General features: G+C 26.3%; 1 protein-coding gene across 1 annotated transcript; it reads right to left on the bottom strand.

The window, feature by feature from the left end:
- Positions 1-2,590: 2,590 nt before the first annotated feature.
- LOC135924054 (protein eva-1 homolog C-like) lies at positions 2,591-17,858 on the bottom strand. The gene is made up of 8 exons (XM_065459102.1): positions 17,664-17,858; positions 6,238-6,509; positions 5,926-6,046; positions 5,627-5,776; positions 5,175-5,327; positions 4,513-4,623; positions 3,852-3,944; positions 2,591-3,048 (listed from the first exon to the last, which is right to left on the bottom strand). The coding sequence occupies exons 1-8, from the start codon at positions 17,737-17,739 to the stop codon at positions 2,591-2,593; spliced, it is 1,434 nt and encodes a 477-aa protein (XP_065315174.1). The 5' UTR covers positions 17,740-17,858.
- Between the last annotated feature and the right edge of the window lie 1,744 nt (positions 17,859-19,602).

Below are 19,602 nucleotides of genomic sequence, written 5' to 3'. Positions count from 1 at the left end.
CGCTTGAACAAAACTCGTTTACTATATATGCGGCCATTTTGAATCAGCGATACTAGTAAAAAGGCAACTTATTAAACAACGGATGCGCTACGTTTTTTTATTTTTAAAAAGGTAAGGCAAAATGCAAATGCACAATTTTTACGCGCTATCAAATTAAAGGGAAAAATTTACAGTTCCATAGTACAACCAACTATTCTATATAGTTCGGAAACATGGCCAACCAAAGAATCAGACGAGAGAAGTCTACAAACTATGGAGATGAGAATGCTGAGGATGATTGCTGGGGTAACAAGAAAGGATAAGGTGCGCAGTACAAGAATACTAAATAGTTTAAAGGTAGTGCCCATTAAGACTAAGTTAATGGTAAACAGACTTAGGTGGTATGGGCACACAAGATTGGAAGTGATGGGCAAACGTAAAGAGGAAGGCCAAAACTTCAATGGGGCCATAAAGTTAGAGCCAATATAAAGAAGTATAAAATAGATAAAAGAGATTGTACGAATAACATAAAGTGGAGAGGATGTTGAAGGAGCTTACCACCAGAAAAGGTGAAAGCTAAAGAGAAAAAAAAAAAAATTAGAATTTATGATCTTCCTTTTACAATATGCAAAATATTGCACATTATCATGGCTTCTATTTTTTCGCTAATCATTTATCTTGATATATTATAAGTCTCTGATGGCCATAAAACACGGATCATCTATGATAAATGAATCTTGTTAAAACTATTGTGTAAGTTAACACAATATCTTATGCATGTAATTCATCAAATAACTTTGAACCACAAATCGTCATTAACAGTCCGGGTGACCTTATTGGGGCCTCATAGCCCTAGGAAGCTGGTCTCTGAAATTTTTTTGTTTATATATTTATAATTGTTTGCCTATGACTAAGACTACTCCGAAACCTGGCCCTCTCATCCCAATACCATTAGAACTGGAATATAAACCGTAGTCGAGATAGTAGCGTCACTGGGAGGGGAGGCGCGCAGGGGCTCGAGCCCCCTCAAAAATTTGAAGAGCCTTTAAGAAAACGTTTTTTTGAGTTCTCTGAAATTGTAAAGGCTAGTAACGCCACTGAGTTAATACCATCCCTTCCTTCTCAATTGTTTATTGAGCATGTATGTTTTGGCTCAAACCCAATTCTAAAATTAGTATTCGTCTCTCTCTCTCGTAAAAGTTACCCTCATTTAATTACGCTATTATACTGAACACCAAGCATGAGGCCTGACTAGGGCAATGATTATTATTTTCTTACATATAGGTTGGGTAAATATTTTTCCCTTGCTACGAAATAAATAAGCAATTATCGCTGACTATAAGATTAGCTTAAAATTGTCAATATTTTTGTTGCTCAAAAATGTAACAAAAGTATTAATTTGATAATTTTAAAAAAATATTTGTCATATAATATCACCAATCTTAAATTATTATTTTTGCCAGTATTGGAAAGAATTATCTAAATCTTCAAACTGATGACTTATGCATATCATATCCAATATCAAATTCTTCTTTTTTATTATACTTAAACAAGCTAATTTTATTTCTTAAAGAAAATCATTAATGCTGTTTAGGAATTATTCACTTGACGTTACTTATATCTCCTTATTCACAAATAGAACACGACAATTCATATAATTATTCAAGAAATTCTTGCCGATATATAAATTAATCGATCGCCTATATATTTCCTTCTATTTATTTTTTATTTTTGATATATTACTAATAGAGGTACCCTCATCTCAAAAAGGCCCTTGGGCTCTACACTCTGCTAAAGCAACGAGGATATTGCCCCTAATCCCCATTTTACCATTTATCAAAATTGAAATTCAAATCAAAATAACCTCACTACCCCCTCCGATCATGATGATCTGTCATACCCTCACTCGCCACCATTTTAGAGGTCCCTAAAGAAAGTAGGGTTAGTTACTGCCCAACACTGAACACTTATCTATCAGGGGTGGTAAGGTTTCCATGTAAATAGGGTTGTCAATTATCTTGTCTACTAGTGAGTGATATTTGACATGACAAATATAAAATAGGGAGAAATGAAGTGAAAATAAAAATAAATATTTCTTGGCCTTTTCTTTGTCCCTTGGCAAACTTTATATATTTATAAGTTGATTTGTATCTTCCTTAATAATTTTTCGAATAATCTTGATTAATTGTGTTTTTAATATGTACTTTATCATTAAACACATTTCATTAATCTATTATTTGATATTTTTTTTATTTGTGTTATATATACAGAATACAGATTATAGCTTATTTTACAACATATTGCAAAAGTGTATATATATATTTCTCTAATTCAAAAATCGTCTTCATTCATTATAACTATTCATCATATAACTATTTTTTTTTGATAATATTTTCCTGTGTATGTAAATCTTGCTCTGCTGAATCGTTTGTTATTGTGAATAATGATGTGTCGTCGTGGTTTTAAAAATTACTCTTATATGTTCAAACTCTTTTGAGTGAATAAGTGCTCATTATTGACTTTTTTTTTTAAAAAAAAAACAGTTTATACAATGTTGGATTTATCGGAAGAAAATTGTTCATTCGAATATCATTATTTTTTGTCACCCCTATTAAAATTCGCTAGTGGAGGATAAAGCTGCGTCAAAATTTTCAGGGTGGAAAAAGGGTTTAAACTTGTTAAAACTATCGTAATTGTGGTCGAATTTATTGTAACGAATGGCGGAAGAGTCTTCACCCCTTGGGTTGTACCTAAGGTTGCTTATGTTGGTATATTTTTTGGTAATCGTAGCTTGTTTGAGCCTAGATTTATCGGAAGTCTCACTAGAATTGCTGAAAGATTTTTTGCCGCCATTTTTGAATACGTTGAAGGAAATCGATTTAGAGGCCTTTTGATATGTTTTGGAATTTTTGGAGGAGCCTTTGGAACAACAACCACAACACACCTTAAAAAGGACGTAAAGAGGGAAAAGTTTTTGGTCGAAAACGCGGGTTAGTAAGTATATGAGCAAGAGAAAGAGTCCCAGACAAAGGCCCAGAGAAAAATACAATAAAAATTTGTCCTTGTTGCCTTTATCAATAATTGTTTTTTTTTTCATTTTTAAAATAATTTTAAAAAATAGTAAGAACTGCATGTTTTTTTAACACTCTTATTATATATATAGAAATTTTACTTTATTAACAAGTTTCAATTTTCCTTGTTCAAACAAAAATAGAATGAAAGCTATTACCCGCAATGTGAAAAATCAGACAATACATATATTCTCTTGGTCAATATGTATAATATCTCATAAAATTGTCTGAAATTTATAGAGTGGGTATTCTATAAGTGCTGGTTCAGGCAAAAATTTCGAATTTTTAATTTTTTAAAAAAGTATTAATTAGTAATAAAATTGCAGAATCATTTGTTGAAGAAGTATCATATATTTGACAAATCCGATATCGCCTAAAAATGGATATTCTAATATGTCTTAAATTCCTATCTAACAAATTTCCTATAAATTTGGTTATGACATTTGAGTCATTTTAAATAACAGCCGAAACAAAAAATAAAAAAATATTTATCAGCAAAGGGATTCCTTTGCTCAAAAATCAAGACATTTACCAGTGAACCAAGAGAATTTCTCGTTCTACGGCAAAAAAAGCGAATTGATAAATTAAAATATAACTATGGCTCCATTTTGGGAACCCAACAAAAAAATAATTTGCCGTGTTTATAATAAGATTTTTATATTACTATATGTTTTTGAAGTGTACATATATATATATATCGATTGTAATAATATTGACTATAAATATATATTTTGCCGAAAAAAATAGTTAACTTCATAAGTTTATGTAAATACTGTCAAAATTGATTGTTAAATATATTACTTTTAGCTAACAAATAGGATCCGAAGAGGTTGATCATGAAGAAATCTTTGGTCTTGTTAAATTTGTAGGATTTGCTAAACGCGATTGTTGTGTCTATTTTTGCCATAAAATTTTAACAAAGATTAATGAATTTAATATATAATATGCATAATAGTGCTTAAAATTTAGCATTGTGATTTTCTAAAAAAAAAATGCTTAGTTGATTAAATTTAAATGGCATTTCTTTAAAATTTAAATGTGACAAAAAACAATTTTAAAGTTTTTTAACGCAAAATATGACGGTCAAAATACATTATTTGATATATAAATCGCTTATTTGTATGAAGGCCGGAAAAGTTGTGCAATATATTTTTATGGATCGAGTCTGAAAGGGCAAATTTATATATTTTTTTCTTCTTAAAAAAATATTTGAGGGCCAAGTCAGTAAATTATTTTATGATCCTAGCAAAAAATTTAAGGGCTGGACCAAGAACCCAGATTAAAAAAAATCCGAGTATAGTATGAGAATATTTTTTTTCCTCCCCTTCAGTGATTCCATTAATTTATATTAATTAATAAATATAATTCTAGCCTTTTCACTCATTATATTTCCAACTTTAAAGATTCCCTTTAAATCGAGATATAAAATTTTAAAAAATATATTTTATTTTGTATATTTAACTGTATAATCTAGAAATGTTCGAGAGGATCATATTATCCTTGAATTGTGTAGTGTTAGCTGCTATTGACGACTGTTTATATATGTAATTTTCCATGAGTATCTTTTTATGAACTATAAGTTTGTAATATAAAAAAAAATATATTAATAGATCTTTTTATTCCACTATTTAAATATGTCTCATTCATTGTTGATTCTCAGAAGAATTACTATATCTAAAGTTATTTGATTTAAAAAGTATAAAATAAATTCTTAAAACCACTAGTTATCAAGAAACTTACTAAAAATAATATTAAAAGGTGAATGGTTGAAAGTATAGCGCAACCTTTCTGACAGGTTTGATAATTTAACTTTTTTCGTTAAGTTACTCGATTAATTAAATTTATCTTCATAAAAATTGCAAACTTTTTATGGTAGCTAAGATAAAATATAAGACTCAAATACGCTATTTTAATACATTACAATTGTGTCACACTCTCAAATTTATGAATTATATAAATATTAACTACCTAAAATACGTTTTGGGTTTAATAAAAGTATTATATTAATACTTTCATCAAGATAATTTTAAGGAATAAAAACACATCTCTTTTGTCTACTTCCCTTCCCTCCTATAATTATCAAAATCAAATGAAATGCAAAATATAAATTCGAAAGAGATTTACCGCAAGAATATACTACGTGGATGTATTTTTTATACGATTTTGCGATCCCAGAACAAGGATTGCCGAATGTTTTATCGTCGATCATAACCTTACAGAACCTGTGCCCGTAACATTGTGAAATTAGGATTTCTGTCGAACTATTGGCTTCGCAATCTTAAAATATAAAAATTAACACTTCAAGGAAGTATTTTTTTACTATTAAAATTAAAATATTGATTTTATAGTAAAAAAAATCGATTAAACTTATGTAAACTAATAATTATGACAAATCTAGAAACGATTAAACAATTAGCTTTTTAATAAGGCGCTATTAAAAATATATTCTTTGAGGAATTTTAAAACGAGATTGATGACTTAATGTAAAATAAATCTCCAATTTTGTATCTTTACCATATTTTTTTTTGCCAAATTTAAATGTGGATTAAGAATTTTTTAAAATAAATATATATTACTAAAGTGTTTATCGGTCAGCAATTTGGAACACATCAAGTTACCTCCGTTTTGTATACCATAGGAAGCCAAGAATATGATGATTTTTTGATTTTTATCGCATTCGATGTTGAGTTCTTCATTTTCGCAAGTTACTTTGTTAACAAATTCACCTACAATTAAAAAATTTCAATATTTAAAACAAAAAATTTGGATTATAATATTGATCTCAAAGATTAAAACATAAAAGTTTACATTAGATTCTTGAATACTAAAAGATATTTATATAAAATATATTATATATATTATAATATAACATAACTAGGTTGGCATTTGTAAGAGACTTGTAAGTATTTTAAAACGTTAGGGCAAGGATCCTTAAACACCTTGTTGCTAGCAAATACTTGACATTCTGGTTTATCTTGGCAAACATCCACCACTTTCTAAAAAAAATAGGAAGAATTTGTGAGAAGGAATAAATTGGGATTATGGAGAGAGGGAAATTTTAAGAGATTTGAAAAAATATATATAATTATAAATATATGAAGTGCAATTAATTTTGAAAAAAAACAACCATCTAAAAATTAAGTAAATGAATCTATGTCATATGTTCCAAAATGTAATTGTAACGAACTTGCATAGAATATGGCGAGAGGCATATTTTCGATTTGGGTTTAACTATGGCGCTCAGATTGAATGCGGAGGATTTACAAATTTTATCCGGATCCATCTTTTCCCCATCCAAATTACCTTGTTGTAACATCATGCTACTGTAAGTGTATTTGTTGGGACGCCCATATATAGCCGAGGTGATGATGATACTTGTATTCAATGGACAATGAATATAAAGGCTTTGATTTTCGCATGTCGTTTCCACAAATGTTTTTAGGGTCTTGGTTGTAAAGTCTTACAAGACGATTTAAAGAGAAAAAAAGCATATATTAGAGGGGATTTTTTGCATGATGGACCTACGGGGCTTGCCCTTCCCCCAAGAACATAGGATACATAATAACTCCCTTTCCATGCTTATTTTAGCACAACAATAATATATATTTCTTATTGGAAAAAATATTTCACCCAAAAATGACGGGTGAATCAGAAATTTGTCCTTAATATATTTGTTCTTATAATTATTGTAGTATCCATGAACCATGGTTTTTGGTTTGGATTTTTATAATGCCCAAATCTGACGAATCAGTATTTTTGAAAATGATTTCAACTTTCATTTTTAATGTTTTTTTAAGATTTATATTCTTTTAATTTATATCTATTTTGGACATAACAAAATATAAACTTTTATAGAAATCTTACTCCACCCACTTCTATCCAAATCATTCCTTTTATTAACCAAACTAAACTTTAATATCGATTACCAATAGATGTTACCCTTTTAATTTCGGCCTTCCTCTATATTTTTACTAGTTGTATCCCACATAATTCGTCACTTTTTTCTTTTCGCATGGCTAAAACATCTTTGTCTATTTACAGTCAGTTTTTCACTGGTTAAAACTATGCCTGTTATCCACTCGTTTCTTGGACGTTGCTTTGCTTTTTACTCATAAGCGACATCTATACATACGACTTTTAGAGACTACTATCTTCTTTTCCTTATAGTCTAGGTCTACTGCAGTATCCACCTAAAGATAAAGGGTGAAGGAGATTTCCCGCTCCCCCTGGTTTGTACAGTAGTCTGGGTCTTAAATATAAGTAGTGGTTAAAAATGGCTATTCGGCTCAATCTAATAGTGTGTGCCGACGAAATTCCGCTAGACATTGAGTCTCAAGTTATTTCTCCTTTATTCAAAGTTGATTAGCCGAAATCGGCAGATACATATATAACCCTTAGCTGTATCACTAATCCATGCCTTTAAATTTATATGATAACATATCTTAGTTTTCTCTTTTCTATCCCACAAATCCATTTATTTTTAAAAAATATATTTTAAAAATAATATTTATAATTTTCAGCAAGTTAATAAAATACATCAATGAAAAGCGTTGGTTTAAATTTTTTTAAAAAATGTTTTAATATCTTTGACAAAATTTATAATACCAAAATAAAATTGACTATTTAAAAAAAAAAAATTAGTTAATATTTTATTTTACAAAGCAATTTTAGCTATAATCTCATTATAAAATATGGTATATTTATTATAGTATATATTACACTCACATAATATATAGTATAATAAAATAATAAATATCGGATTATATATAAAAATTATAAAAATATATATCAAATAAATGTAAACGACTCGCTATACAGAAATGTTAATATTTATTTTCGCTATAGTAGGACTAGGAAGTATTGATCTGCATCAGGCCTTAATTTTATAAGCCCCGCCCGACCCGAAATACTTTTTAAAAAAATTTGTCCGGCCTATCTTAACCAAGACTATTTTATTTGTCCAGAAAGACCCGACCTGAAATAAAAATTATTTGTATTTAAATAAATTTTAATATTTTTTTTTTGATTGTAAAAAAATAATACAAATAATATTGGCGCCATGTTTCTTGCAAGAATTTTAAAATGCATCAATTTATTTCACAAAATGGAATGATAGATATCATATTTAAAAATTTAAGCCCGACTTCATGCCTGTTTTAATATAAATCAGCTGGTGATACGCGATTTTGGTTTCCCTTAATAATTTTTTTTTATTATAAATGAAATTTTTTTTTAAAAAAAGGTAGAAGTTTTCATAAAATTTTAATGAAAATAGTTTATATAACGAAACCAAGATGGCTTGACACCAGCTGATTTGTATTGATAGGCATTTAAATGAATAAATCTTCAGGTTAGATATTATTATATGTGCCATTGATTCTATCGTCAATATTTTATCAAATAATCCCGCCATCTTGTATGCATTATTATAGAAGAAGCACTGAAATTATTATTTTTTTTTGAATTTATTATAGTAATAAAAAGGTATAAATAGGATTAAAGAGGGTATATTATTACAACACTACTTATTTCTTAATTAAGGAAATAGGTGTCACTGGAGAAGGAGAAAAAAAATCAATAAATAATCGCTTAATTTCGAAAAGGATTAATTGCCTATGCAATATTCCCTTTAAAAAAATATTTTTTTTTATAAGGGTCACCTTTTATATTATGTAAATGTATAAAATATAAATTATCATTTAGTTGATAAAAGAGTCGGTTATAATGTCAAAATAGAGGGAAATTATGTGCGAGAATTATATGATAAAGAGCAGAAACAAAGAACCATCTAATATTAGAACATCTGACCAGATGATAAAGGTGGATTAAAAAATATTAATATAATTCAAATGTGTAGATAGAATTTAAGTGGAGAAAGATGTTGGAGGTTTAGTGTAAATGTTCTTTCCGTCAATGTGTTATTCTTTTATTTTAGATTTTTGAGTGTCTTTTTTTTTTAATTTTAGAAATCTAATTTTATCGGAAATGTGTTTCATCATGTTTAGAGTAACCTACCCTATGAATTTCAGATAATTTATAGCATTTATTTTATATTCATAAACTATATTTTAATTCTTGTGAGAATTAGTGTTGTTAAATGGCTCGATTTGAGCTAAATTTTTAAAAAACGGCCAACTCCGGATTTTTGCAAGAAAAATATTGCCAAATCCTTCAGATTTCGCTAATAGATGTCCAAACCTTTGTTATGAACAAAATTTTCAGGCTTACGTTATTTTCTTTTGGATAAAATATTGAGTTAGCCGTTTTTAAAAATCAGCTCAAATTGAGCCGATTAACTACACTAGTAACAATTTATCGTTATATTATTTTAAAATTTCATGACAATTTTTCAATTTTTTTTTAGTAAAACTGACATGTATTACATTGCCATATGTAGACCTAATTCAAAAACAAATAATAAATCGAATAACGAATTATTTATATTCGATTCTTCGAATAATTTATATATTTGTAAATATATCAATCGAATAAGAGCCGTATTTTTATATGTAAATAAGAGGAAGGAAAATTATGAATTTTAGAATTTAAAAAAAATAAATTGTGTTATACTTTCATTTAAACTTACTTTATTTAAATATTTGTGATTATGATTATATTGCAGCTATATTGGATTTTATATTATTTAAGGGGTTTGACTAAACTGCAAATGCTAGGTAAAAATGGTTTTTATATATTCTTAATTACAATTTGGTATATTATACCTTTTAAAATTAAACTAAATTCAATGATTCTGGAATATCAAGGAATGGAGACTATCACGTTCAAATTTATTTTATCAGACTTTTACAAAAGCCGTTTATTTGAAATTTGTCATCTTCATCTAAACAGAACTCGATTTGTCACGTTGATTAAAATATTTTCTGAAAGCTAATCTACGCCGATGGTCATATCACGTATCATAATTTAGAGTAATAGCTTTCCGAATTTTTCTCTTCCTTGACTATAATATTTTTTATTCTTTTTCAAGTCAATAATGTATATTTTTTTAAATATATATATATATATATACATCTTCCTTCTTTGGTAATAAATTTTTAGATTGATTTGATTACAAGCTACTAATACAAAAAAATTTCATCCTTTTAAATCAAATTAAACATAATTAAAATTATAGGCTTTTTTTTAAAAAAAAATAATTAAATTTACTATTATTGTATCAATCAACACAATACTAGTGGACGGTTATAAAATTGTGTGGCAAACTTTAGTAAGCAAGTTTTATTTTTGAAATAATAAAATATATTGAATAATAAAAATGTTAAAATTTTTATCTTTTATGTTATATCTTAATTTGTCTATTCAAGTATGGCATATATAGTCGTCATGGCGTATAACAACTTTAATTGAATTTATATATATATTTTAACATTCGTAATTTGATGTTGAAAAGTTATAATTCTTATGATAAATTTTATTTATAAAGTGATAGAAAGTTAATATAAAATCATAAAATTTTGATTCTAGCTATTTGGGACGTTAACTGATTTTTAAATCAATTTTTATAATCCATAATGGTTTTTTTTTCTTTCTTCCTTTCTTTCTTTATTTTTTTTACAAAACTAATATCATATTTATATTAATGCTTTAGAAGTAATATATATTATTCATTTCACCGTGGATAATGATTTTAGTAGTTTTAGTTTGGATTGTTGTTTAGTTAATTATCAATAATATTTTTTAAATATATATTAACCTTACCCCATATCTGGCCACAAATTTCTGACCTTAACATAATAACGGGCAAAATATAATTGCAAAATTGGAGATTTCTATATGTCATCTAGCGGAATAATTATCTATTTCTAATTATTTGGAATACAATTATATAAAAATATAAAGATCTAAACCTTTTATTAATAGATTAAGTAAAATATAATTATTTATCTGTATTTCAATACTATTAAATATAGTTAAAACAACGGTTTGCCGGTTCAAAAGCTGTTTAGCTTAAGCTATAAAGCAATTAAGTATCAGAATTAAGTTAAACCAGGGCACAGCCCCAGAACTTAATTTTTTAAAAAATTTATTTTTATAATTATTTTCTTATTCTTCTTTTATTTTTTTTTAAAGTGTACTTTCTTTTTATTAATTTTTCTTTTAGGTTCTTTTAAGAAAGTTTTAGATTTGTTTTTACATTTAATTGGTTTTTGGTTTACCCATGTCCCCAGCCTTATAAATTTAAGATATGTACCATTATCGATATTGTCGGAGGAAAATGGAGTATTTTTTTAGGGGAAGGGGGACTCGTTTGCTATAAATTTAGACTCTTTGTTTTATTATAAAGAATTTTATAGAAAGTTATTAGTTAAAAACTGAATGGTATACTATAAAATTTTAAAAATGATGACAAAATGCTAAGTGCTAAGAAGAAGGAAAAGTAAAAGACTAAATGTGGAGATCTAAATCTTCAAGCCCATTATTTTTATTTTACATTATGGGATAATTAAAATATAATCATTAAAATAAAAATATTTGTATCTCGTTTCTAAAAGATCAGCGGGTGTGAGATAATCGAATTGTAGTTCATAAAATTATATATAATTATTTTTAAAACATGGTAAGGTTTCGATTTAAAACAAAATATACGTAATAGTTTCCTCAAAAAAAATCTTCAGATATTACCTGAATTTATTTGTAGTTGTCTGGAGGTCCCAGGAGATCTTATAATATTATTTTTCTAAGTTTTATCCTTTAAAATTTTTAATCCCCTTAGCAACTTCATTAACGGGTTACATTGTTATACACGTAATCAAGCCTTATATACTCTTTAAAGGCGCGTACGCAGGAATTTGGTCTGGGGGGGGGATAATAAAATTTGTTAAGAAATATTATTGTTTTTTAAAAATATCAAGCATAAATTTATTAGGACTAATAACTATTTCTAATACACAATTTTAAATTAAAATTATATGTAAAGAATCAATTAAATGACCCAAAATAGAAATTTGAATTTTTTGAGCCTTTACACAAAAGTTTTTTAGGAATAATTGTATTTTGTATGTTATATATTTACAATGTAAAATTCAATCTTCGTTGTGATTGAGCTAATTTTTCAATTATCTCATCCTTGCTTGTCGTCGAATGCCTATGAATATTCACATCCAAACCTTTCAATCTACTTTCAGATGTTGTACTTCTTGGTATGTTTTTCAGAGACCTGCAGGCCCGGCCCCCGGGCCGGACAGTATTTTAATTTTTTAAAATATACCAGGGCCGGGCCCGAAAATTTAAAAAAAAAACCCAAGCCGAGCCTGAATTATTTTTAAAAAACACCCAATCCTGGCTGTATTTTTTAAAACAGCCTATATTTGAAATCGTTATTATTAGCTATAAAAATCAAAAAATAAATATAATTTATTTTTAAAAAAGCTGGGCCAGGCCTGAAAATTTTTAAAAAAAAACCCAGGCCGGACTGTAAATAATCTTTAAAAAAATACCGACCGTGCCCTGCAAATGGTACTTCTGCAGGCATCTGTTATTCTTCTTAAAAAGGAGAATGTTCTCTAATTAGTTTACTAATGGGAAGAGTTTTTTAAACCCTTTTAATACATTGGGAATTTAATCTAAAATGGGTTTGAAATAATGCAGAGCATTCATAGCATTTTTTGGGACTATATCAACTATAGTTAATCTTATAAACATAGTTATTCAGCTAGTAAGGCATCATAAGATACTTTAACATCTTCATAATAAAAATCTAACAAATATTTTTTTTTCCACCATCTGAAAAAGGTTGGGAAGACTTTTGTGGAAGTAATATTTGCAGATTAGTAAGTGCTGCATCATGAATTAAAAATTCATTTATTGGTTATAAATGTATCTATATTTAAGATATATACTCTTCTACTGATCCTATATTAATGTTTTAACATGAGCTTGCCTTGCTACAAGTCGAGGGAGACAAATATTAAACACTTATAGCTCTGCTTTTGATTCAACAATAAAATATAAAATATCAAATTCTTCATCAACATTAGCCTTAATTTCCTTGAATTCTGATAAAATGCTCTCCGCTATTCTCATCTTCTTAATCAAGTCAATGTCATGTTTTTGAAAAGTAATACTTAAAATAGTTGTATAATTAAATAATACATTCTAATGAGAAATAAAATTTGGAATAAGCATTGAATCCAATAATTTTCTTGCTTCTGAGGAAATATTTCTTTCAGGCCATTGTGATATTTCAGTAATAGCAAATAATTGGCTCTTCTAACTCCTTAAAAGCGGTTACTGCTTGATGGCAGAGACTCTATCTCGTTGGACAAGGTTGCAATTTCTTTTTCCCTGTTGGACAAGAAGTTTCAGAAATAATTATTATTTGGCTAGAAATTTGAAAATGCTAGACAAATATTACGCCACTAAAAATTTGAAAATAATAAGTAAATATTACGCCGGAAAACTTGAAATCGAAATTAACTTATAAAATAACTTAGTAGATAAATGTGATTAAATGTAATTAAATATATATTTAATATGAGATACGAATAAATATTAACAAATATAAATTAATATAAACAATAATATTTTTGAAAAATATAACCGGCATCTGCATGTTTTGGCTGGGGGGGGGGAGGATTTGTCCCCCTGCCCCGCCCCCCCCCCCCACCCCCTCCCGCTGCATACGCCAATGACTCTTTATACTTATTGTATATAACAAGATACGAATCAAAATGAATAAATATGTTTATTGGTATTATTCGTAATAAAAGTAAATTCATTTTTAATTGTTATTTAAAAATATTTTATTAATTAAATAAATAATATAAAAAAAATCATATTAAAAAAATATCAAATTTAATTCTTTACATATAAATTAATAATATTAATATTTAATTAGAAATTTAAAAACAGTTTTTGTGAAAATATATTACTATCCTTTATAAAATAATTTCAACCAATAATTTATCCCAAAATAATAAGGGTTTTATTTGAAATATTGATTTAGAGTTAGAAAATTTCACTAACATGTTAATAAATTTGGTAAAAAAAAATTCAAGAGAAAAGGTGAGAAATATTTTTACATCAATTTGCTTAAGTAAGCAAGTATATTGTATATTATACTCGATAAAATTCATTTTGATTATTATTTATATAATAAACCCTATGGTTTTTTCAAACATTCGCTTAAAAACAGATATTTTTATGGGCTAGGTCGAATTTTCGAAAATGTTTTTGGAGATGATAATTAGGCAAATTCATGTCGTCTTTCTTTCTTGATAAAGAATTAATACGAGTCGGGTAAAAATAAATATAAACCCGATATTAAATGGACTGGACCTCTAAAAGTTATTGAAAGACACCTTCGAAGAGGGAATCGAGTAGCTTGTAAGGGGACACATTTAGTGTTTATTAAAGAATGTAAACCACATTAATCGAAAATGTAAAGTTGATCTTAATATATCTATATACATAATTTATTTAATCCACTTTCCACTCTAATAAAATAAATTCCAGCTGTTTCCTGTTCTTTATAATTATGTTTAGCAAGCAATTATTATTACATTACTGTAAATACATACACATAGTTTTAGTGTATAAATAAATAGTATTTGTATATTTATTCATAAATTAAAAATTTAAATTAACGTAAAATACAAAACATTGATGTTATAGGTTAATTAACTTATTATTATTTTTTGATATTTTTAATATTTTAAATATGAAATACAAAATCTACAATAGAAAATGAGGGGGTTGGGGGGGGGGGCATACATTTTTAGGATATTGAATTTAGAAAATTTAGTAAATGAATAAAAGAAAATAAAGAAGGATAAAAAAAGTAAAAAACATTTTTTTCCCCAAAAAAATTTCTTACCTAATTTTTTAAAGAAATTGTTAAGAAAAAGTCCATATATTCAAATAATTTTTTTAAAAAAAGGATAATAAGATTATATATGAATCATTTTTGATGATCTCTGCATTCAATAATTAAGTTCTTGTGACCCTGACCATTGTAGGGACATTATTGAGCAAAATCGTCATGTAATTGTAGGAGGGTAAGGGGGTAAATAGACATATTCCCTGCTCTTAGCGACAAAAGAAAAATTGGAAGGAAGGTTTATAAAAAGTTTGCCATTCTAATCATGGACTTCAACAAGGCGGGTTCAAATAAAATTTTATTTTTAAGCGATGCGGGTGAAAAATATTTTTTAAAACAACGAGCCGGCATATGGGTTTATTAATAAATATTATTTTTGCATATTTTATGTTTAATTAAAAAAATAATAATATTAATAATAAAGAGCCAATCAAATTATTTTTAAACATTGGATGAAAGGTGGTAACAAATTTTTAATCGGCGGATGGATACATATTTTTTTTTCTTAAGCCAGGGTCTGGCGTGTTAAAAAATTTTTTTAAAACAATGTGTGGGAATAACTATTTTAAAAAAGGGTCAGCCAAAGCTAACTTTTTAAGATGGGCAGTTTAAATGATATTCAAATGTGGTAAACGTGAAAGATAGATGATATGAGTTGGTAAACTTATAAAAGAGCATTTTTTTGGAAATGTTAAACAATTCATCCATATTTTAATTTAATTTATATAAAGCAAAAAACCCTTTTATAAAATCAATTATCTTATAAAATTTGGAGAGCCAATTTCTTAGAAATCAGGCTCTAATTAATTTTTTTTTAAAAAATTATATTTTAAAAATAATTTAAGCAATCTATCATTGGAGAATGTCACTTGGGAGAGATCTCACTTATATATTTATCCCGATACTTTACATTCTTGTATTTTGTATTGATTTAAATTATTTCTTATAAATATTCGTGTTGCAATTAATTTTCAATATAGTACATGATCATTTTTTTCGTAATTCAAAATATAAGCTTTATGATATTTATGTATATAGGGTAGATTTTATTAATCTTTTTATTTATAGTGTTTTAATTTCATATTTTATTAATTATAAAAGTTTGTTTAAATAAAATAAAAAACTCTTATTTTTATCATTATCTCTTTTTTTTAATCTTTGTTAAAGCTTGACAAAAAAAAAATTTTTTTCGTAAATAAAACTTTATACAAAAATTGTTTTATTTGAATTGTTTTCCTTTCCTTCCTTCTGTAGTTTTAGGACGATACAAAATAAATTTTCTATAGAGAATATACTAATTAATACTACTATATTTATGGGTAGTGTTGTTAAACGGCTCGATTTGAGCAGATTCTCAACATTTTATTTTATCCATAGGCAAGCCTGAAGATTTTACTCTTAGATAGTAAAAAGGTTTGGACAACTAGTAGCAAAATCTCGAAACTTAGGCACATTTTTTTTTGCTAAAATATTGACTTAGACGTTTTTAAAAATAGGTCCTAATCGAGCCGCTTAACAAACTCTTTTAGTGGATAACAATTACAATACATATGGGAGAGTAACAATAAGCTGTTTCGTCTTCTTACAGTTTTTAAATGACTTCCTACCAACCTATAAATATAAAATAAGGTAAAAAAAAATATATATTTTACTTATAAATAATCAAGAAAACTAACTTATTTATCAAAATGTTACGCTGGGAAATGTGTTAAACTGTACTTTAAATATATATATTTTTTTAATATTAATTTTTGGCAAAACAAACACTTAAAAGCTGGGCGGGTTATTTTACCTGGAGGGACATAACTTTGTGAAAATTGTTCTCACCTAATTAATTTTAATCCCGGACCTTTAAAATCAGGCAAATATCCTTTTTAAAAAATTTGTTTCAATTTCATTTCACCTAATTAAGCCTTTTCCCATATTTAATAATTTACCTTTCTCCTCGTTAATTAATTAGATGGCTTAATAAAAATATGAAATCAAAAAACTTAGAAAAATTATCAGCACTCCTCATGAAAAAATTGTTTATAATACTTAAATACTCAAAATAAAAATATTCATATTTTTTTGGAAAAATGATTAAAATAATTTGAAAGATAAATTCATTCGGAATTCCAAGAATCCCTGAAAATTAATCACGGGCCTGAAATATGCTCTCCAGAAGGTTCCAGAATTTTCCGGGTTCTCATAAAAACATTTTGGGTTTTCGAAGAACGTTTCGAATACAAAAGAAAACTTGCAAGTAACAAGAACTGAACCTGGCGGGCTTGGTCATTAAAACCATTTTTAATTTTTTCAAAGGAACTTGATTGCTTTTAAAATTTCAGGTTATTGAAATTTATGGAAATCAAACAAAAATGTTGGTCCTTAGCCAATGCTAATTATGTCACTGTCACCATGATTTTTTATAAATCCAACACGAAAGCATTTAAAAAAATAAAATAAAAAACAGAACAGTTCATAGTATAAAAAATATTTTGGGTGTGAATTAAAATTAATATTTAATGTTGATAATGCCCCCCCCCCCACTTCTTTAGTGAGTAGCAGCGAAATGACTAGTAATTAAAATAGAGTCCTTTTAATACCACGAGGGAAAGGAGAGTTACAATACAGTTGCATTATTGAAATATTAATATTAATTCATAATTTTTTTTATAAAATATAAATTACTAATAGAATTAATTGTCTAGTTAATAAGAAATAAAAAAAGGTTTAAATTTAATAAATTCCCTATTTTAATTATAATCTAATCGATTTAAAAAATTATTCACCTGCTATCCCGACCACCGTTATGATATGGTATAAAGCCGATAATGAATAAAATAGAATTATTTCGGCATAATGCATCTTTTCCTCCTTAACACATTATTTAAATTTTGGAACAATTTGTCAATAACATAAAAAACTAATTTCAATTTCAATTTAATATTAAATATAAATATATTTATTTATTTTTTTCGAATAAATTAAAATTAAAAATATTAATAAAATAAAATTATGTAAAATGATATCCAGAATTAAAATATAATAAATAATATTTTTTAAAAAAATTATGGTTAAAATAAGGATAATAAAATGGAATGTTAAATTTTCTATACAATCTCTTCGTTTTCATCTTCACATAATTTATAAAATAAATTTTAATAAATATAAAAACCCCATATAAAATATTTAAAAATAAATAATTTAATTAAAAATAAAAGTAATAGTTATTACTTATTAGTAAGTTTCTAACCGTTTTATTTGTGTTTTTAAAACGGTATACAAAAGAAAGTAGAAAGAAAAAGAAGAGAAAAAGAATAAAAATATGGCATATTTGAAATTGATAAATTATAAATTTAACATATGCAATTTATTTATATTGATAATTTTAAATTTATACTAAATTAGGTCTTCAAACTTATAATTTATGAACATAAGATAAGATATTAAATATTTTGAGATAATTAGCCGTTTAAAAAAAATATATATAAAATATCAATAAAATAGAATATCAAATTTTATAAACATAGGAATGGGAACAATCTTTTAGATTATTTGATAAAAAAAAATAAATGAAGTGAACACTTAAAAATATAAATATTTGATGGGTTTTTAAATTTTTATAAACAAAATTCAGCAAATGGGGTTGTGCAAAATGCAAAAAAAACGTTTTATTTCGTATTTTTCTCAAGGAAATTTAAGATAAAGTATAAATATATTTAATAAATGGCGGGTAAGAAAAACCAAAAACCCATTAAATGCCCCTCTTTATACAAAAGAATTTTATTGTATGAAGTACTTTCAAAAAACTTTTTATAACTCTGTTTTTTCTTATTTTTACGAGTTTTCTTGTTTCTAAGATTGTTTTCGTTTGTTTTAATCGCGAAATTATTTTTGGAGAATATAATATTCTCTTTTTTTTTAATTAAAAAAAATTAGAATTATTTGTAAGGGTCCGTGCAAGATTTAAGGGGTTGGGGTGGTCTGCAATTGGCGGGTTTTTAGCCCACAAGCTTGCTCGTTCCAATATTTAAAAAAATTAACCCTCCCGTCCAACCCGCCCATAGTTTTTAAATAAATATACTAGCCCGCCCTTTAGTCTAAAATTTTTTACCCGACCTTTATTTATAAAAGAATTTAACCCACTAAGCCCATATAAAATTTAAATAAGCTCATTATAACAATTTTTTTAAACATCTAATAAAAAAAATGATTTAGTTTCAATACTTCATCCCTACAAGAAAGTTTTATAATTTAGGAAATTGCTATATTAAGCATTGAATAAATATTTAATTTAAATGACGGATAAGGAATTTATTTGATCTAATAAAATATTTATGTAATATTATAAAATTAATAGTGCTGTAAACATTTCTAAAAAAATCGAACGCGTTCGCGTTCAACGTTCATTGACAAAAATCGAACGCGTTCACGTTCAAGTTCATGTTCAAAAAAAAAGGAACGCGTTCAGGTTTATAAATTCGTTCAAAATTTTATGATAAATTTTTTTTAAATTTAATTTAATATAAATAAACTTACATTTTTTAATACAATATATTTTAGCCATGTTAAAAAATAATTATTTTGATTGATAATATAATTATAAATAAAATATAATATAATATAGCGAATAAAAAGATATTTTTATTTATAAAAAATTTTTCTTATTAAATTTTAATAACAATTGTTTTCAAAATATCTATCTGATAGACAAGAACACTTGGCAGT

This window comes from Gordionus sp. m RMFG-2023, chromosome 2 (assembly GCF_954871325.1).
Source record: "Gordionus sp. m RMFG-2023 chromosome 2, tfGorSpeb1-WG-v2, whole genome shotgun sequence".
Classification (NCBI taxonomy): Eukaryota; Metazoa; Nematomorpha; class Gordioida; order Chordodea; family Parachordodidae; genus Gordionus; species Gordionus sp. m RMFG-2023.
This window is presented reverse-complemented; position numbering and strand designations above follow the sequence as displayed.

Excerpts from the sequence above, each read along its gene's own strand:
- LOC135924054 (XM_065459102.1), bottom strand. The coding sequence starts at position 17,739 with ATGCATTATGCCGAAATAATTCTATTTTATTCATTATCGGCTTTATAC. Across the intron at positions 6,047-6,237 it reads TCTCGCCATATTCTATGCAA|AAAGTGGTGGATGTTTGCCA; the intron begins GTTCGTTACAAT and ends TATTTTTTTTAG. Across the intron at positions 3,945-4,512 it reads GAACATTTCTAGATTATACA|ACACAACAATCGCGTTTAGC; the intron begins GTTAAATATACA and ends TGGCAAAAATAG.